Raw genomic sequence first — 21,510 nt, 5'->3', positions numbered from 1 at the left:
CCCCTTAAGTCCTTCCCTCTCTTCCCTCCCTTATACCCCTTTTCCAGCTCACTGGCCTCTGCTACCAATTTTTTTGGTTCCAGCTCACACACAAGTCTAAACATTTGTAGCTAGGATCCACATATGAGAACATGCGACATTTGGTTTTCTGGTCCTAGACCTACAACCTTTTTTGAGACAGGGTTTTCACTGAACTGGAACTAACCAAGTAGACTAAACTAACTGGCCACTGAGACCCAGAGATCTGTCTACATCTCCATAGCACTGGAATTTCAAGTGCATGCCACCAGCTAAACCCGGATTTTTCTTTTCTTTCTTTCTTTTTTAAAATGTGGGTTCTGGGAGTGAACCTAGGTCCTTATACTTGCAAGGCAAGTACATTACCAATTGAGCTGTTGCCTCAGTCCCCACGAGCCCGTATTGATAGTAATATTTTGTGTGTGTGTGTGTGTGTGTGTGTGTGGTGCTTGTGATTAAGCAAATCTAGGTGCCTGTGTATGTTAGATAAGTGCTCTGCCATTGAGCTACATCCTTAGCCCCAGTACAGATGATTATTAATTAAAGCTCTTGGTTTATATTAGGGCTCACCCTTTCTGTTGTACAATTCTGAGTTTTGCCAATTGCATGCATATTGCATATCCATCATTACAGAAGTTACCCTAAAAACTCCTGTGCTCCAGCAACTCATTCCTCTTTCCACCCCAAACTATCCTTTTTAATACCCTAGTTAAGCCTAGGGTCACAGTTATTAGTTGCAATTAAGAATTGGCTTAAATAACCCGTGATATCCCTATGGCAATCATAGTTTCTTAATCCTTAACATAGACTATCATTTCAATAGAAATAGATGAATCATACATGCATTTAAAACTTTCTAGAAGCTGTTTTTAAAACAACACAGGTGAATTTAATGTAATTACCAGAACACATCCAAAATATTATGTTCCAATTGATATGAAATCTGTGAGTGCAGTGTAGAACATCTCTTTTGAGGTCCCGTGTGCTCGGTAGCTACAAGTGGCTAGTCACTAAGGTGTACTGGATAGCGCAGGTGCAGACTTGCACCTTGAGCAATCTACACACAGATATCCTCCTTTCTCCAGGCGGTATGAAACAAGATAAAAGGGCCTATAAACTTCTGGATACTAAGTCCTTTATGTTCTGCAACCGTTTTCTTTACATCCCAGCTTTGGAAAAAAGTATTGGGAAACGTGCAGCTTCACCTATCAAACTAGTGAGCGTGGATTTCCTGACTTCCAGAAAGCCTGAATCATTTTGACATGTTGACTCATTTGCCTAAGGTGATATATAGTGAAACAAATTTACCTTCCAAGGCATCTATTTCCACTTCCTCTTTGGGTGATTCCAGTACGTTAATGTCCAGCAGCAGGCAAATCCCAAAACCCTCCTTGGAAGAGCAGACAAGCAGACTTTCAACTACTTGGCCCCAGGACCCCTTCCCCCACCCCAGATAATTAGGACAGCTGCTTTGCCTAATTTACATTTCAGGGTCTGTGGTTTAGATTGAAAGTGATTTTAAAACTGTTCAATTTTTTTTCCTTTACTTTCTTTTAGGCTGCTGGCGCTCATAGGAGTTTGAAAAGAACACGACCTTTTACTTAAAAAATCTTAAAGGTTTCAACACTGTTTTTTTCCTTTCCGGGGAGGAAACTTTCCACTTCCAAGGTCCCCTGTATAACGCCCTTCCGCTGCCTGGCTAGGAAGCATTCCAAACCCTCTGCTCGCACCCGGCCTGGCTCCTCAGTACTCAACCGCAAAGGAACTTCCAGCTGCAGGAGACAGCCCAGAGCCCACCCCACCCCACATCACGTCTACTCAAGGTGGGGTGGAGCTCCCAGCGCTAACCCCGCCCACCGAGCGCTGCCAGCTGGTAAGGGAGAGGAAGTGCAACTCAGCCTCATCTCTCTCTCTTTCCATTGGACAGGCCAATCGCCCATCTTCTCGTTCCGAAGGCTGATTGGCTCTCTCCCTCCCGCGCCAGCCCAGGGCCCCTGCATGGGGAAGGTGAGTCACGCCAAACTGGGCGGAGAGTCTGCTGGCTTCTCTCCTTCGCTGGACTGGGCGGCGGCGACCGCTACAGGGGACGGGGCGGGTGGTGCGTCGCGGGCGCGGAGGCAGGAGCTGTCTCATTGTTCCGGGAGCCGTCGCCTCTGCAGCTCCCTCGGCTCGGTCGGCCCGGCCCCTCTGCGTCCTCCCAGCCCCCAGCACCGCCCGTGGCTCGAGGAGCGGCTTCGCGGCGGCAGCAGCATCATCTCCGACCCGTCAGCCATGGAGGACCTGGACCAGTCGCCTCTGGTCTCCTCATCCGCAGACAGCCCACCCCGGCCTCAGCCCGCGTTCAAGTACCAGTTCGTGAGGGAGCCGGAGGACGAGGAGGAAGAGGACGAGGAGGACGAGGAGGAGGACGAGGAAGATATGGAAGAGCTGGAGGTCCTGGAGAGGAAGCCCGCCGCCGGGCTGTCTGCGGCCCCGGTGCCACCCGCCGCCGCCGCGCCCTTGTTGGACTTCGGGAGTGACTTCGTGCCCCCCGCGCCCCGGGGACCCCTGCCGGCCGCGCCCCCCTCCGCCCCTGAGCGGCAGCCGTCTTGGGACCGGAGCCCCACCCCGTCGTCGGGGCCCGCGCCACCCCTGCCCGGCGCTGCCGCAGTCTCGCCCACCGAGCTCCCCGAGGACGACAAGCCCCCGGCGCGGCCTCCCCCTCCGCCCCCGGCCGGCGCGAGCCCCCAGGCGGAGCCCGCGTGGACCCCGCCCGCCCCGGCGCCCGCCGCGCCCCCTTCAACCCCGGCCGCGCCCAAGCGCAGGGGCTCCGTGGGTGAGTGCCGCGCCCCCTCTTTGTGTGCCGCCCGCTCGGGCCGCGCCCCGCGCCCGTGGGGCTTTGTCTGCGGACGCCGGGGCGGCGGCGCCCGGGGCGGAGGGCGGGGCGGGCGCCGGGCGGGTTCCTCATTGTCTGGGTTGCGGGGAGCACGTGCACCCCAGCCCGCTCCCTCGTGCTTCCTTCGAGCCCCGGCCCACCCGCCACGCAAGTTGGCGCTGCCTTGGCGGGAGCTGGGTGTGTGCCGAGGCTCGGGCTCGAGGAGCGCTCGGGTGGTCGGGCTTTGGGGCGGGGACGCGAAGGCCATTTTTAGGAGGGGCTTTTGTCGACTCCCGCCGTTCTGCTGCTCCCAGGGGAGGGTGCAGTTTCGCGGAGGGTCGTCTTGCCGGGGAGAGGCGAGAGTGTGCGGGGTGGGGCGCTCCCCTGCACTTCTCTCCCCTTCCCCTGCGCGGTAGGGGAACTGGTCGAGAGGATAATGCCCACCTCGGCCCAACCGCAGCGGAGGAGAGCGCCCCCAGTGGCGAGGTTTGAGGAGACTGGGGGAGGGACTTCTGGCCTAGTCCTGCCACCACCCAGCTAGCTCAATTGGGTGCAATGTGGCGACTCCGCACCAGCCAAAACGAGCCAGGGAAACCGGATCCGGGCTTTGTGTTCGGTGGGGCGCAGTTCTGCCAGGGCTTGCGCTGCAGGGTGAGAGAACTGTCAGCTGTTAGCATAGACTGCCTTAGCCTCTTCATGTATCTCAACTGACTTTTACAGAAGAGGCAAGATGGTTGATCTTAAAGAAGGGAAAACCTGTGGATTCCTAGCCAGAAATTGGCTGATGAACTTGTGACATTTACTTAATGAAATAGTTTGAAGACAGATGTTTTCATATATTGGGTTAGAAATTTTGTTTGTTAGAGATACAGGTTTTAGGTTGTCAGACAAAATATGTGTGGTCTGTAGTTTCCAAAATCAATACCTGATTACATTATTATTCAATTTTTAAGGAACCTTGGTTTATTAAAGCCCTTTTTATGTTGAGAAGTTATTTTGGAAAAGAAAAATTGAATTTAATAATGAGGATACATCTTAGATGGCTTTTTGTTAAGTAGCTTACTGCTTCGGGACCTACAGCCCTGTTAGCAGTAGGACCTTTCTTTATATGAGTGAAGGTCAAGCGTCAAAGGGGTGTAGCCTGATGAGAAATTGCCGTAGTGAAATTTTCTAGAAAAGAGAATATTAATCGGAAAACATACATTCTTTGTATTTTAACTTGCTCTTCCTCAGTGGGAGAAGTAAACCAATTGTAATGCTTCTGAATAAAATTTGACTTTATATACACACCAAGGCACCACTCCAAACACTACTACAGTAAAGATCTTAGACGATGAGTAGTTACTCAAGCTCTTTTTTTTTGAAACGAAAAATATTCATTTGAGGAAACTAACGTAGAAAAATACAATGTCATAAAACCCTAAATTGGAAATGTAATGAACGCATATTTGTCATCTTCTGTACCTCATAGGAATTAGAGAAGAGTTCTGTTCTGTGAACATTGGGGATTCAGGAGTTGGAAACATTTTCTTGAATTCTTGACTGTTGAAGTATGAAGTTTGGTAGACAAAGGATTATTGTCTGCTTAGGGATTCTGTGCCATTCTGTATTGAAGTTACTTATTTGAAACTTCAGTTCCTTTATTAAATGTAAGAACAATTGTTATTGATAGTTAAATCACTTCAGTGCATATGTTCACTAATCAATCCCATTATTGATTATCTAAGACACCTTAGTAAGGTAACAGGGCTTCCAGGGTGTGGCAGTAATACCTATGTGCTTCACATGGGAGAAATTCACAAAATAAGCAGACAAAGAACAAACCTAGAATAGTGAAAATAAGAAGTGTGAAGTTGTGGAGAATAACTGAGATAGATATGTGAGGCCTTTTCGGCTACTTGACTGTATATATCTGAGAACTTGAGATTTGATCCTTAGAAATCAAGTTTCCAGCTGGGCGTGGTGGCGCACGCCTTTAATCCCAGCACTCGGGAGGCAGAGGTAGGAGGATCACCAAGAGTTCAAGGCCACCCTGAGACTCCATGGCGAATTCCAGGTCAGCCTGAGCCAGAGTGAGACCCTACCTCGAAAAAAAAAAAAAAAAAAAAAAAGAAATCAAGTTTCCAAGTGTCCCCTAGGGCAAAAATCCAAAGATAGGAATGAGCTTGTTATTATGACAACTACTGAAGAAAACCTGCGGGTGGTAGGTGGAGTGGATAAATCGGATAAATTCATAACAATTTTGGGTCATAGGTCATGGTAAGAAATTTGACTTAAAAAGTCGGGCATGGTGGCACTCCCAGCACTGGGGAGGCAGAAGTAGGAGGATCACTGTGAGTTCCAGGCCACCCTTAGACTACAGTTAATTCCAGGTCAGCCTTGTATCTCACAGTCAAGTCAGTCATTGCTTTTGCCAACCCAAAGGAACCAGCTGAAGTAAAATTAGTTTTCATTCCTCTCCTCAGGTACTTCTTTAGGCATTGGGAAGCCATTGAAGGTTATTGAATGCTAAGGCCCTTAAGGCACCATAAACATGTTCAAAAATTGGTGACAATATTCATGATAGACTGGGGGAAATTGAAAGGTTTCATAGTGAGAGGTGAGTAAACCTGAATTAGTCGTTAATTTCTTGTTCATTCAGGGAAAATGGAAAGAATGGGAGTAAAGCATTTGTTTAATTGGCTGTGAATTTGTTTTTATAGTTAATCTACAAATAGACCTTATGAAAGAATCGCTACCACTTAGAGGCCATGGATGTAAATTCACAGGAAAGAATATTAAAGGTTGTTAAATCAGTTTCAGTGAAATAACCTTGGAAATTGTGTGACATTGACTGTTGATCTTGAGCATAGTATGTGGCTCTATATTTGAAGATTGTTAATCATCTGTATTATCATTTATCATAGGGACATTTAATTTGACATAGCAGTATTTTAGAAGGTTTTTGAATGACATTTTAAATCTTAAGTATCAGTTCTTAATTTAAAAGTTTAGGGCTGGAGAGATGGCTTAGTGGTTAAGCGCTTGCCTGTGAAGCCTAAGGACCCCGGTTCGAGGCTCGGTTCCCCAGGTCCCACGTTAGCCAGATGCACAAGGGGGCGCACGCGTCTGGAGTTCGTTTGCAGTGGCTGGAGGCCCTGGCGCGCCCATTCTCTCTTTCCCTCTATGTGTCTTTCTCTCTATGTCTGTCGCTCTCAAATAAATGAATAAAAAATGAACCAAAAAACTTTAAAAAAAAAAAAGTTTAAACAATACTCTTAATTCCCAGCAACCCTGTGTTTGTGTGTGTCTGTGTACACATACATCAGAAAATTAACTTGAGTATCATTCCAGGAATACCATTCACTTTTTTTTTTTTTGAGATAGTTTCTTTCACAGGTATTGAACTCCAAGTAGGCTAGATAACTGACCAGCAAGCCCCAAGGATGTACTCAGCCTTTTTTGTTGTTCTATTTTTGGCATGTTGGGTGGGGGGTGATATATGCATGTGTATATGCCTATGTGGCAGGCTGTGCTCACCTGCAGAAACATTGGATGCCCTACCCCATTGCTCTTTTTTTCTTGTTTTGAGCTGGAACCCCAGAGCTCACTGAGCGCCATTGATTCTTGGGTTTTTTTGCTCCCCCACAGTACAGGTTACACATACACTGGCTACACCCAGCTATGTGGATCCTAGAAAGAATTCCAGGATTATCTCAACCTTCCTCAGGCCCTCATGCTTGCCCAGGAAGTACTCTTAACTTCAGAGCCATCTCACCATCTTTTTAAAATGTGCATTCTGGGAACTGAACACACATTCTCATGCTTGCAAAGCAAATAGTTTAGCAACTGCTTTCTCCTATTCCCCTTGTTTTTATCTAGTAAAGGATAGCTAGAAGTTATGTGAATGTGTAGGTTCTGAATATTTTATTGAGCCATTTCTAATATTGTGACTAGTAAAAAAATGAGAACAAGTATATTTCCTATGTATCAGATGAATTACATATTTCAGATTAGTTCCTGGAAAGCTCAATGGCAGATTCCTGATCTTTTATAGTAATTTGTAAACTCCTTTTAAAGATGGATGTAAAGGAACCTTTGATAAGTGGAATTATGTTTAGAAAACATGCTGTTTTAATGCTGTACTACTGAAAACAGATGATTTACCATATGTACATAAGATTCCTCTAAGAAAAGCACATTATGTGTTATGTCAGGCACTCTGTTTTATGTACAATTTCATAATATACCAAAAAGCAGTTCATTTGAAATTTTGGGCTTTTTTTTCAAGCCCTCCACTTTATATGGTATATTTTAAAGGTGCTTTGCTAGCAGGCCACACATTCTTTTTTGTTTCTTCCTTTTTTAACTGATAATTTTCATAGTTAGGTGTTATTTCATACTTGAGATGTTATCTGATCAAAATCCCCTCTCTATTTTGTTTCCTTCCTTCTCTCTTCCACTGAATCCCTTCTTTTAAACTTTTCCCTCTTTTATTTTGATTATTCATTATTTTTTTGTCCACTCCATCATCCATGTTGAAATATCAATGAGCTAATATTGCAGAGGTCTTGTGGAGGCAGTGACAGCCACTGTGAGATCATGAAGACATGGAGCAGGAAGATAGTGTCCCAAAGTTTTCCTCCCTGTTGTCTGTTCCTTCTGCTTTTTTTTTTGCCCCCACTTCTGTAGTTTTCCCTGAGTCTTGGATGGTGTGATGAAGATGTTTCTTAGCACTGAGCGCTCAACTGTTACTTATTCTGAACACTTCGATGAGCTTTGAGTCTTCCACTAGTCACCATTATCCGCGGAAACAAGCTTTCTTATGTTCCTCTTTTTTTCTTTCTTTCCCTCTTCTTCCTCCTTCACCCCCACCTTGGCAAAGCATGCTACACTGCTCTCCACCTTGGAGCTACACACCCCTAGTCCCTGGAGGATAGTTTTTTGTTGTTGTTATTTTGGTTTTTCGAGGTAGGGTTTCACTCTAGCGCAGGCTGACATGGAATTCACTATGTATTCTCAGGCTGTCCTCGAACTCACGGCAGTCCTCCTACTCTGCCTCCCAAGTGCTGGGATTAGAGGCGTGCGCCACCACGCTCAGCTTTTTGGAGGATAGTTTTAATTCTCTGGAATTTTTAAAAAGATAAATACAAGTAAAAGTTTCAGAGACATTAGCTTATAATGCACGGTTAGAAGTTTTCTGCTTCTTTTTCTCCTTTGGAAGGTCTTTCTGGATGTGAAAACACCAGGCCTGGAAACACTAATGGTAGAATTAATCAGAAGATTGAAAAGGTTGAAGGTGTAGGACACAGGCATGTCAGTCACTAATGAGATGACCTGCTTTTTCTCATGCAAAGTGAATGTCTCTCATCCTTTGTTCTTAAAACATTCTATTCTCATCTCACTGTATGTATGGTAGTGGTGTGTTTATTCATTTCTGTCCATACCACTTCTTGAAGAAAAGGACTATGTGACATATCTCCATTGCTAAGTACATTCTCTGAGATGTGGTAGGAACTCAGTTTGACAGATAAGATGCCAGTTGCCTTGATCTGGTTTGCATGACTACAATAAAATAGATGTGAGGCTTTAAAAAAAAAAACAACCTGAGGCTGGATACTTTAAAAAAAACATTTCAAGCATGGTACTGCCATCAGCTTGGCTCTGGTGAGAACCTCATGGTGGGTGGCATCACGGTGGTGGAAAGCATATGCCATAGGGGGATAATTACATGGAAACCTCATGAGAGAACCCAGGTTTCCACATGAACTGCCTTTATTCTTCCTGAGGGAAAAATATGACAGCCACCTCCAGTTGGCTTTGTCTCTTTAGCACTGGGGATTGAACCTAGAGCCTCAGCCTCTACTCATAAGCTCTGTCACCACCACCCCTATTTTTTTCCTCTTAAAATGTGTCCATACACCTGTGCATCTGAGCTCAACTTGTCCCACCTCTTAAAGATTTGGTTATCTATTAACATAGCTACACTGGAGACCAGCTTTCAACACAGAAGCCCTAGGAAGTATATACCCGGACCACACCATTGATCATACTTCCTGTTTGGGTACTTCTAAAGTCTCTGTAGTATTTTCTGTCAGTAGAGAGTTTAGGATTAAAGTCATGTGTTTACAAATGCATAATAAAAAAATGAGAGAGAAAAAAGTCTTTTCCAAACCTGTGAACTAGATTCCTCAAGCTGGATTCTGTAGATTCAGCCTTTATCAGAAGTTTCTTAGGTACCTGTCTAGATGTTGCTTGGTAAACATTTATACATGCTTATCTTTTTCATGTAACAAAAACAGCTGCAGAGGGATTAGAAATGTGTTTCAATTACAGAGCATTTGTCTCACATGTGCCAGGGCCTGGCTTTGATTCCCATCACTACAAAAACCAAAACACATAGCTGCAGAGAATCCCATAAATGAGTACGGTACAATAATCACTTGTTAAACTTTAAAAAAATTTTTTTTTGTCTATATTATTTATTTGAGAGCGACAGACAGAGAAAGGGGGGGTTAGGGAGAGAATGGGCACGCCAGGGCCTCCAGCCAATGCAAATGAACTCCAGACGTGTGCGCCCCTTGTGCATCTGGCTAACGTAGGTCCTAGGGAATTGAACCTCGAACCAGGGTTCTTAGGCTTCACAGGCAAGCATTTAACTGCTAAGCTATCTCTCCAGCCCTAACTTTTTAAGATTACTTGAGGTTGCAAGTAGAAAATGAAAACATTCCAGAAATCCTGAGTTGCATGCCATTCTGTGTAGAATGATGAAATCTTATGCCCTCCTTCCAGCCAGAGATAAAAATCATTCTTTTGTCCATGTTGTATATGTTACTTCCTGTTAGTTACTTAGTGGTTTTCTTGTTTGTTAGGTAAACTGCTGTGGCTGTACAATGCTTATGTTTTAACATGACCCTGATTTAATAATGGCTCCATATGAAAAAGTAGTGTGACAAAGCTGTAAAGTGGCTCTCTTAAGTGAAGAGTGAAAGTTTCCCTTAGGTATATATTATAATATGTACAGGAAGGAATATAGTATATTTAGAGTACAGTACTGTCTGTTGTTTCAAGTATCTACTGGGGATAAGGAAGATTATGTAACCCAGGTATTCCTGAATAATCCCAGAGAGCAAGGGAATTCTTGACTTTTCAGCATGAGATGAAAAGTGACGATACAAAAAGATATTTCGAGAGAGCAAAAGAAAGAACCCAAATGATGGAATCCAACAAAGCATAACAGTCATAATTGTTACATATTATTATTATTTTATTTTTATTTTTATTTTTTGGTTTTTCGAGGTAGGGTCTCACTTTAGCTCAGGCTGACCTGGAATTCTCTATGTAGTCTCAGGGTGGCCTCGAGCTCACAGCGATCCTCCTACCTCTGCCTCCTGAGTGCTGGGATTAAAGGCGTGCGCCACCACGCCCGGCTGTTACATTATTTTTTACAGAGTGTGTGTGTGTGTGTGTGTGTGTGTGTGTGTGTGTGTGTAGGCCTGAGGACAACCTTGGCCACCATCCTGAGAACTCCCATCTGCCTGTGATATGCGGTCACTCATTGGCCTGGAACTCACCAATTAGACTAGATTGGCTAGTTGGCAAGCCACTGGGATTAAAAGAGTATATATCACAGTGCCTGGCATTCCTTATGTGGTTCTGAGGATAGAACTCAGATCCAGCTCTCAAACTTGAACCGCAAATGTTTTATCCACTGAGCCATCTCCACAGCCCTATTTTGTTATATGAGTCATTGCTCTCTCTGACCTTGCCTGATAAATGTGTAAATTCAGCTTTATCATAAGTATGCCTGTGCAGGAAAATAATAGCATTCAGTATCATTTCAGTTTCAAGCCTCTGCTTACAGTATAGATAAGGTGACTAGTGTTCCATCAGTTCTGTCCTGATTGTTCCTCACGTTGACACTTATCTTTTTTATTTTGTTTTGTTTTGTTTTTTTTAAGGTAGGGTCTCACTCTGGCCCAGGCTGACCTGGAATTCACTATGCTGTCTCAGAGTGGCTTCAAACTCATGGTGATTCTCCTACCTCTGCCTCCCAAGTGCTGGGATTAAAGGCGTGCGCCACCATGCCAGGCTTGATGGTTAGCCTTTTGTGTTCTAAGGGTTTCATAGCAACTTTGCTGTTGTTGGGTGTGTTCTAGGATAAATTCATGAAAGTAGATTTAACTACTTTGAAGGGCATTTGCACTTACAATGTTAGAGAATAATTATCCTATAAAGAGTTTTTACAACCTATATTCACACTAAGTGTTAAAGTACTATTTTTCTTAAGCGTTTCTTTTTTAATAGACAGTGTACTGGCGAGTGGTTTAGCAAGTTCTTTTAATTTTTTATTTATTTATTTTTGTGTGTGTGTGTGTGTGTGTGTGTGTGTTGGTGGTGGTGCTGGGGCTCAAACCCAGGACCTCATGCATACTAGACAAGCACAGTACCATTGAACCATATCCCCAGTCTCCCTCTCTTCGTGTGTGTGTGTGTGTGTGTGTGTGTGTGTGTGTGTGTGTGTGTATGAATAAAGTATGTGTGAGTCATGTAGGTAGCATGCTGCCAGAGGAGAACTTTGGGTACCCTTCTCTATCACGCAGCCACATATTTGAGAACAGGAGTCTATCCCTCAACTCAGAGCTGGCTGCTTTTTTTGGTCAAGAAGCCCCAGCAATTCTTGGTTTCCTCCCCTTGGACTGGAGTTTTAGTTCTTTCTTGATTTGTTGTTGCTTGTTGGCCATATGGTATATTTTGTGCATAAATTTTTATTTAGATTAAATTTTTTATGTCTGAGTCATAGTCTTGAATTGTTCTGTTCTTTAGAAGGACTTCTAAAACAATTTTCTCTTAGTATTTTACTGACTTAATTTTAATATCTTTTTATTCATTTGCTGCTTAGTTTATAATATGAAGTAGTGATGATTGTACCAGTTCCATTTATTAAATGCATCATAACTTTCATTTTTGTTGTATACGTGAAGTATTTTTTTTTCCTGCTCTGTTTGCCCAAAGCAGACACAGATCACGGGAGGAAGGGGTTTGTTTCAAGCTTCCAGGTCCAGGGGAAGTTCCATCAATGGTGGAAGAAGCCGGGTCCCATTCATAAATCCAAACAGACAGAAAACCACCACCAGCCAACAAACACCCAGAAAAGCAAGGAGCAGGGGCCCTGCCAGATCTCACACTTCTGCTTTTCTTTGGGTTGGAATTCAGATTGGCACCCAACACACCTTTGGCTTGGACCCCAGGATCCTTCCTGCAGTGACATACCGCCTCCAGCCAGGCAGCTGGAGACCCAAGTTACAAGCTTTAATAAAATACGTATCTGTGGGGGCCATGCATTCAAGCTACCATACTTTCCAATTGATTATTTTATTAAAGAAACATGTAAGATATAAGCCTTTCTCTTTTTTTTTTTTTTTTTTTTTTTTGGTTTTTCGAGGTAGGGTCTCACTCTGGCTCAGGCTGACCTGGAATTCACTATGTAGTCTCAGGGTGGCCTCGAACTCTCGGAGATCCTCCTACCTCTGCCTCCCAAGTGCTGGGATTAAAGGCGTGCGCCACCATGCCTGGCTCCTTTCTCTTTTTTCATTTGCCAAAAGCCTTTTTTTTCTGTTGAGAAAATATTCCTTTTATTCCTGTGGTAGAACTGCAGTTGTGAAAAAGCTGGATTAAAAGAGTTTTTTTTATATCAGTTTCAGGATACGTGGATGGCCTACTGGTAGGGTTCACAAGTCATTGCTTCCAGTGGCTGTTCTTATTTTGGAGGACTTGATCCTGGAGATAAACAAGGTATACAGTAGTGTTTGTTCAGATAGGACTTGAAAATTCTCTTCATTGCTGTAAGAGTTAAAATACTTTTTTTTAAAACTAGGTTTAGGACTGAGTAAGGGGACCAAGAAGATGAGGACAGGTGTATTTATGAGAAGAGTAAGTTAGGCAGTTCAGGAAAAATGCAAGCCTCACATTGCAAAACACTTTCTGCTCTTAAAACCAGTGAACTCTTATGGTTGTACTGTAAGGAAAGCCACACATTTACACATCTGTAAACTGCAGTTCAGGAAAAATGCAAGCCTCACATTGCAAAACACTTTCTGCTCTTAAAACCAGTGAACTCTTATGGTTGTACTGTAAGGAAAGCCACACATTTACACATCTGTAAACTGCTTTTATGATAAGCCTTGTACTTGTACTTGTACTTGTACTTGGGATTCCTGTAGATTCTCCCTCCCTCAAGTATATGAGGTGATTTGTAAACTTTACTCACTGAAAGGCACTATTATTGAATACATTTATCTCAGTATTAGAATGCTCCTGTATGGGGTTGTGGTAGTTTGAATAAATGCCCCCAATGTTTTATTAGTTTGTAGTTTGGATCTACAGCCACCTGGCTGGGTGTGGTGGTGGGTTTGAGATTCCAATCTAAAGATATTCAAAGTACCTAGCTCTACCTGGTGTTCCTGAAGTGTTCTGGGTGTCTTTTGGCTTTTTCTCTGCTTGGACCTGTGAAAGCAGGCCAGCTTCTTCTGCCATTATGGACCTTCCCGTAGGTCTGCAGGTTTCAATAACTATTTCTTCCTCCATAACTGTGTCTGGTGCTTGGAAATTCATCTCAGTGAACCTGAAACTGTCTACTATAGGGGCTGACCTAAAGTATTACAAAATACATTTTTTAAAGCTACCAGTCAGTGTTTTGATTTCAGAAAATAAGGAAATTTGCTTTTGCAAAATACTATTGGGGACTGGAGAAATGGCCTAGTGGTTAAGGTGCTTGCCTGCAAAGCCTAATGACCCTGGTTCAATTCCCTAGTACCCATGTAAAGCCAGATTCACAGAGTGGAGTATGTATGTATCTGGAGTTCATTACAGTAGCTAGAGGCCCTAATATGCCCGTTCTCATTTTCTCTCCCTCTCTCTCTCTCTCTGCTTACAAATAAATAATTTTTTTTAAATTTTTTTGTTCATTTTTTATTTACTTATTTGAGAGCGACAGACACAGAGAGAAAGACAGATAGAGGGAGAGAGAGAGAATGGGCGCGCCAGGGCTTCCAGCCTCTGCAAATGAACTCCAGATGCGTGCGCTCCCTTGTGCATCTGGCTAACGTGGGACCTGGGGAACCGAGCCTCGAACCGGGGTCCTTAGGCTTCACAGGCAAGCGCTCAACCGCTAGGCCATCTCCCCAGCCCAATAAATAATATTTTTAAAAGGTTATTAAAGGTGCTTGATGAGCTGGAGAGATAGCTTAGCAGTTAAGGTACATGCCTGCGAAGCCTAAGGACCCTGGTTCCGTTCTCCAGGTCCCACATAAGCCAGATGCACATGGTGTCACATGCGTCTGGAGTTTGTTTTCAGTGGCTAGGGGCCCTGGCGTACCCATTCTCTCTCTCTCCCTCTCTCTGTCTCTAATAATAAATAAATAAAAATTTTAAAAAAGATGTTTGAGCCTCCTTAACTTTAGCACCTCTCCATCACAGCTCAACATAGTATTATAGGAAGTTTTAATAAGCCCCTTCTTGGTTTTTCCAGGTAGGGTCTCACTGTAGCCTAGGCTGACCTGCAATTCACTATGTAGTCTGAAGGTGGCTTTGAACTCACAGTAATCCTACTTTAGCCTTGAGAGTGCTGGGATTAAAGGCGCATGTCACCATATCCATCTTCAAATCCTATTTTAAGAGTTATTCAAAACAACATGATAAAAACTTGAGTAGATATTGAGTAGCATAAGTTATAAAACTCAGGCTTTATATACTAATTATTTCATTATATTTTACCAGCCCATCTGCTATGTATGTATGGCTTCACCACCCTCGTTTCTTTTTCCATAAATTAGTTTAATTTTTGATGTTGTTGTTGCTCTTCCATTTTCTTAAAGTGGGAGCTTTAAACTTTGATTTTGGGGCTGGAGAGATGGCCTCGCAATTAAGGCACTTGCCAGCACAGAGAAGGTACTCAGGTTCAGTTCCCCAGTCCCCACAATAAAGCCAGATGGACAAAGTGGCACATGCATCTGGAATTTGTTTGCAGTGGCTAGAGACTCTGGCGTGCCCATTCTTTCTCTATGTGCCTCTCTGATAAATAAGATTTTTTTTTTTTTTTTTTTTTTTTTCCGAGGTAGGGTCTCACTCTGGCCCAGGCTGACCTGGAATTAACTGTGTAGTCTCAGGTTGGTCTCGAACTCATGGCAATCCTCCTACCTCTGCCTACCGAGTGCTGGGATTAAAGGCGTGCGCCACCACACCCGGTAAATAAGAATGTTTAAACTTTGCTTTTTAAGCTTTTCCACACTCACTTTGTTCCGTTAGTAGGTAGCCCTGCTTTAGCTGTATCCCATAAGTTTTTAATATCATTTGAGAATATTCTTTAATTTCCCTCATGTGATACGTTCTTTGATCTCTGAGTTATTTAGAATTCTGTTTTAATTACCACACATTTGAGTATTTTTCAGATACATTTGTATAATGGATTACAATTTAATCCATTGTAGTCAAAGAACATAGTACTGGATGATTTCAATCTTAAGCTTTATTGAGATATGTGTTAGTCGATGCCAGTACCACTCATAGGCTGATGTCTGATTTTGAAAATTAGAAAGGGTGGACCTGATTAATACTTAGAAGGAAGCTTTGTTTTAGTACCTGGAAATGATTTATCTTGGTGAGCACATGAAGAATGTGTATTGGTGTTATTATTGTTCTATCAAAGTTGTTTAGTCCTTAAATTATCTATATCCTGATTCAATTATGTGTGTGTTTCCATTCTTGGAACTGAGCGTTAACTAAAATTTGTGGGTTTGTCTATGTCTTGAGTTTCTGCTGTTTGTATATCACAGATCCTCCTACTGTCACTATGTACCACTATGTTTGTTGACCTCTTTGTCATTACCAAGAGTGCCCCTCTTTACCTCTGAATAGTCATAGAATCTGTTTAGCTTGCCATTGATGTAGCTGCCCCCATTATTTATTTACTTGGGCTTGTTTTTGTTTATTTTGTTTCTTTGAGGTAGGGTGAATTCCAGGCGGAATTTACTATGTAGCCTCAGGGTAATCTCCAACTTCAACTGAGCCTCCTAATTTTCTCTGCCTCCCAAATGCTTGGTTTAAGGCCTGTGCCATCACGCCTGCCTTGCTTTGGCTTTTTATCTGTCTTTGTGTTTGAAGTATGTGTCTGGCAGGCACAACGCAGAATAGGGATTTTCATGCAGTCTGAAACTCTGCCTTTTAATTGTGATCACTTAAATCCAGTGTACTTCCTGAATTTAAGTGTCTGTTTAACTTTTGGTTTTTCTTTATTCCATTTGTTTTGTTTGCTTCTTTTTCTTTTAACTTTTTTGAAAAATTGACAACCTCCATAAATATTAACAAAATACCATGATCCTTACACCCTTCATTTTCTTCCTCCTAAATCCCCCTTCAACTGAATTCTTTCTTCTTTCCAACTAGTCTTTCTTCTATTTTGATGTCATTTTTTCCCCTCCCATTATGTAGGTCTTATGTAGGTAGCATTGGCCACTATGAAATTATGAGGACAGTAATTTTATGGTAAGATTTAGCTCTTTCAGAAGTTCATTGTACCTACTTACTTTTGAAGAAGGATTACAGAATGTATAGTCTGTCATAATCTACCAAGAATTGATATTATCCTACTTTGTTTGTTTTATATCATGCTTCCATATGCTCCTCTTCATTGTGTTTCTTCAAAAACCTGTTCTTTACAGAAATTAATAGGTGAGGAAAGTATCTACCTATTCATTTGGCACTTACTCAATTCTTCACTCCTTCAAGAAAACCCTGGTTCCCATCTGGTATCATTTTTCTTCAGTCTGAAGAGCTTCATTTTATTGTGAATTACAATGCAAGCTTCACTCTTGGTGATTGTCTTTGATATACAAATATCTATTATTATTATTTTTTGACAAATATAGTCAATTATTTTTTACTTCTTTTTTTTCAAACTGTGTCCAGCTTTATTAAAAAATTTTTTTTTCACAACAATCATGGTATTTAAGGCAGGATGTGGGCAGACACTCACTAACACTATATAAGAACTTTCAAACTCCCTTCTTGTATGGACTACCAAAATCAGAGAGCCACTATAAAATTCAGTGAAGTCTTCATGTGATGCTGTGAACAGAAGTTTGTAGAGTGAGGGTTGACATTTCACATTGAGCTTGTTGTTTAACAGCTTTTCACAAGCTGATCCTGACTTTCAGGAAATGAAGTGAAAATGGGAGAATTATTAATCTCAAAAATCCACAATCTTTTTAGAGAAGGGACCACAGCTTTTGTGAGGAACACCATCTCAGTGATGTCACTGCAGTCCAGATCATCTGACATACTGGCAGAACCAATTTTAAGGGTCTTTGGTTTTAAGGGAGTTAAGTCTGTGCTGATAGTGGAGGGAGAACATAAAAATGAGCTTTAGAGTTTTCTCATTCCACAAGACATTTGTGCCAAGGTTGGCTACCGTGTCAACATAGGGAATCCCAAGAGGAATCTTTCAGAACTACCAGGGAAAGGGGTTTCCCCCATCATTCCAGCTTGGCAGACCTGTTAGTGATAGTTTCCTCTCCCCCAAAACAATGAAGTGGTCTGTGTGCTAACAACATAGCTTAAAAAAAAAAAAGTAAAACAAAATTCTTCGTTTTTAGAACACTTGATTAAAAAATAGTATTTTAAACTGTACAGTCAACAGAAATCCACAGCTAGCAAAAATGTACATACTTCACTGGTCATGTCCAGCACCTTCAGCTTTCTGTGCCTGCTGTGTCTGTGCGTCTCTGTTTATTGCAGGGCTTTCCCATCCTTGCCAGCATCAGCTTTTCTCTTTTCCCCTTTGGTTGCCTTCTCTCCCTTTGTGGCAGGGCCCTTTTTAGACTTGGGCTCTGGCTTTGGAGGAGCAGGCTTAGCAGACAACCTTGCAGATCTTCTCTGATCCGCCCTTCACTTTGTCCTTGCCTTCTTTAACATTCCTCTTCAGCCTTTCTTTGGGGCATGGTGGGCAGCGGGGTTGGGGGCATGGGGAGGAGGGAGGCACTGGAAATGGGAATGCAAGGGCATGTGGCTTTGGTTGGACCAGGGGTTGCCCTCACTTCTTCGAATACAGTCAGTTATTTGCTGCTGCAGTTATGCTATGTAGCCACTGCAGACACTGAATTAGTAAAAAATGCATTGAAATGTTCTAGTAATGGGTCTGGGTTTGGGCTCTGCTACTTGTTTTCTGGGCCTTAAGGCCAGTGTGTGTGTGGGGGTGTGTGAATGCAGGAGTGAATCAGGCAGAGTACTCCTGGCAGGTCCTGGGTGAGCCCCTAATGTAATGGGTCTGGAGTCACTCATATTCACCAATCTAACATGAATATGATATTAATAAGTAGAGGCATTTATTTCTGGCCAGGACTACATTTCGAGCAGCCCCCAGTTGCATTTGGTCAGGCTTTGTAAGGACAAATTGCTAAACAAGTCTACATGACAACAGGTTATCAGTTATCTCATTCAAACAGATGGCCTGGGATTCTGCATAACAAAGATAACAGTTGCAAGGTACCACATCCTGCATACCACGGGTAACATTTCCTTATCCATGACATGCCCCCCTTGAGTTGGCACACCAAGTCAAACCTTTGACTCTCCCATGGGAACCAGCTGGTATTGGGATCTAATAACCATTAATTTTACTGAGGATATTCTCTGTTGAATATTTAAAATGCCGGGGAGGGGGGTCTACAGTCAATCCTAAAAGTAACAGAATTAGGAGTACAGAGATGGCAGTAATTGGAGTGGCGAGCCAGGGTGACGAAGAAAACAAATATTTATACAAACAAACAGGTAGCTGGTTTACAGAAGCAGGACATGACAGCTTGTGCAGTCTATATGATTTAGAACTTTTTTTTTTTCTGTTGAATTCCTAAGGATTCTGCTGTGCATAGACTAGTTGGCTTCCAAAGTGACTAGAGGAGGGCTATAGTCTGTCTGTCAGGAGCAGATGTCCTCCAGAGCTTGACCTGGAGGGGGCCTCTGAGTTCCTAGTAACCTGTTAGCTGTTCCAATCAACTGAGAACACTGCATTCTTGACTGTGGTGTGATATTGTATCTCTTAGCTGATGGGCATGAGCTCAACTTTATAGGGGTATGTAAGTCCCCTTGTGTTACAGATTTTAAGCACCATCAGTGGCATTAGAATCTGGCTTACCTCTATAAACAAAGAGACACCTTTAAACAACCAGCATCACCCACATCAGCAATTACAGATAGCTAGAACTTTCAATTGTTTTTATGTGTCAGGATGGGGTTCTGAGAGCTGTCCTTGGTAATAATTTTTCCTTTAATACATATCAAGGAGAGATTAGACTAATGCAGATTAATAACTACATGGTAAACATAACCAATGAGGGCAATTTTTGAAATTGTTTTTAATTTAAAGATAGCAGTGACTGACTAATCAGGGACAGGCAGAGGTAGAAGGCATGAGTTAATGTTAGTTTAGTATTGTAAGCCAACATAAGACATGGGAGCCTATTAGTCTGAATCTTTGTTTATATTGTAGTTATATTTTTCTTACTGGGTGATTAAGACCATGCAGGCTGACAGAATTAACTATATTTTAGAGGTCAATAATGGCATTGTAGGAGAGATGTTTAGGGACCCATAAAGAGTTCTATGACTCTCAGCATTGTCATCTGCTAGGATAAGTCAAGACCATGCTGACCAAGTGGACCTCCCTCTTTTGGGAAGCCCAAAGGACTGACTTTTCTGTGATGTGACTCTTTTGTTGCAGACACACTGACTTGAAATTCATCTCTGGGTCTCCATATTACCAAGTGTCCCATATCTGCTGTGGCCTTCTGCCCTGGGAGCAGGAACCAAAATATTGGTTATCCTTTTAACTCTGATGTTTCCAATTGATTTGGCCTTCTACATATGGTTATTAATCATTCAGAGAGACAGTGCAGAACATATCTTGTTAGCAAAGCAAATCTTGTTAGAGAATGACACAATAGTTTACAATCATTCTAATATTTAAGTTTAGTTGTCAGGTGACAGTGTAAGTTATATCTGGAACATAGAAAACATACACATTCTATCTTTTAAGTGTCTGTCAGTTATAAGTATAGGTAGAACATTTTAGCAGCCCTGAAAATATTTTACCAATTATTTTATCAATAACTTTAAGCTAATTGATTTAACCTAGAAATTATATGTCAGGAAAAGATAAGACAGTACAAAAACTTGGCATCTGTGTTTGAAAACAACTTTCGCTAGTCTGTATTCCTGTACAGGTACCAATTGCCACCAAAACTGGAAGCAAAACAACAGAGTTTAAGGTTATTTTTCTAGAGCAGGAAACCTGTCTTAAATATCAATACATCTATAGGCAATGAACTTGAAATACTAGAAAGACAATTACTTAAGTAAAACCGTGACTGTGACTGATTATACATAGCATAAGAATAAAGTCAAACATCATGGACTTTGTATAAACCAAATTACAATATCCTGATATCTAGGAAAGTCTGATATTAACAAAAAGTAGAGCTCACATACTTAAGGCACATTAGGCTATAGAGAGTAAACTATGAACAAAAGATCTGTTAACAGAATTTAATGTAAAAAATCTATATTATGTAGTAACATTTTTGACTTACATATTGACATGAAAAATTTTACAATTTTAAAGCTCATCAGAGTTGGGATACTTTTATCTACATACTTTTACAATCTATATAATCACTCTAGCAATCTTCTTCACCAAACATTTAACACCCAACATTTAAAGTTTCCTCTCCAGTTTATCATCTTTAGTCAGTTTATCTCATAACTACCCACAAAACTCATTATCCTTACCTTTTAATATTTTTAATATGACCATTTAAGTTTTTTCTTTATCCTCAAAAGGCCTTTTGAAATAACCTTTTAATAAAAAGAGTAGACCAGGCTTGACTTACACTATTTACCCAGAATAAACATATAGATTTTATCATCTTGATTTTGGAACTTTGTTTCTTATAACTTTCCTGAAACACATTTTTTAAAAAATATGAAAGCAGATTCGAACATTATTAGACATTTTAGAAATTTTCTTACAAACTCAATATCAAGTACTTCTAAATTTAAACATACATCTTGGGGATTTTTTTGTTTATTTGTTTGTTTTTTGAGGTAGGGTCTCGCTCTAGCCCAGGCTGACCTGGAATTTACTATGTAGTCTCAGGCTGGCCTCGAACTCATGGCAATCCTCCTACCTCTGCCTCCCCAGTGCTGGGATTAAAGGCATGCACCACCATGCCCGGCTTAAGGCTGTTTTCTATTAGTAGTTCCACAGAAGCATTAGAAAGATAAAGTAAACATAAAAACAGTTACAGATTTCTTATAAGAAGTCCCCATCTGTTCACTAATTGGCACTCACCCATCTTCATGCTGATCCCGAGATTCCCTGTGCTTGCAGCCTCCTGACTCTGCAAAGCAGGGAAGCTAAGAAAGAACCATCAGGCATTGTCCTGGGACAGCATAAACTGCAGAGAGATCTGTGTCTTGTCTCTGTGTCCAACAGTGAGGTTTGTGTTTAGGCTCTCCCTCTTACTCCCAGGGCCATCTGGCCATCTACAGATGGCCTTCAGAGGAAAGCACTAAGTAATACATTACAGGTATATCTGCCTGGACTG

The 21,510-nt window shown here is 42.1% G+C and overlaps 1 protein-coding gene across 4 annotated transcripts in view; it reads left to right on the top strand.

Moving 5' to 3' along the window:
• Window positions 1-2,075: 2,075 nt before the first annotated feature.
• Window positions 2,076-21,510, top strand: part of Rtn4 (reticulon 4) — a 71,699-nt gene continuing 52,264 nt past the window's right edge. Inside the window, exon 1 of one of the 4 annotated variants that reach the window (XM_045147221.1) lies at window positions 2,076-2,833. In XM_045147221.1, the coding sequence (XP_045003156.1) occupies window positions 2,290-2,833 (544 nt within the window). In that variant the 5' untranslated portion in view covers window positions 2,076-2,289. The remainder of the gene's footprint in view (window positions 2,834-21,510) is intronic. The other 3 variants (XM_045147220.1, XM_045147222.1, XM_045147223.1) reach the window with 3 other exon arrangements.

This window comes from Jaculus jaculus, chromosome 4 (genome assembly GCF_020740685.1).
Source record: "Jaculus jaculus isolate mJacJac1 chromosome 4, mJacJac1.mat.Y.cur, whole genome shotgun sequence".
Taxonomy (NCBI): Eukaryota; Metazoa; Chordata; class Mammalia; order Rodentia; family Dipodidae; genus Jaculus; species Jaculus jaculus.
The sequence above is the reverse complement of the archived record's forward strand: the minus strand, read 5'-3'. Positions and strand labels throughout refer to the sequence as shown.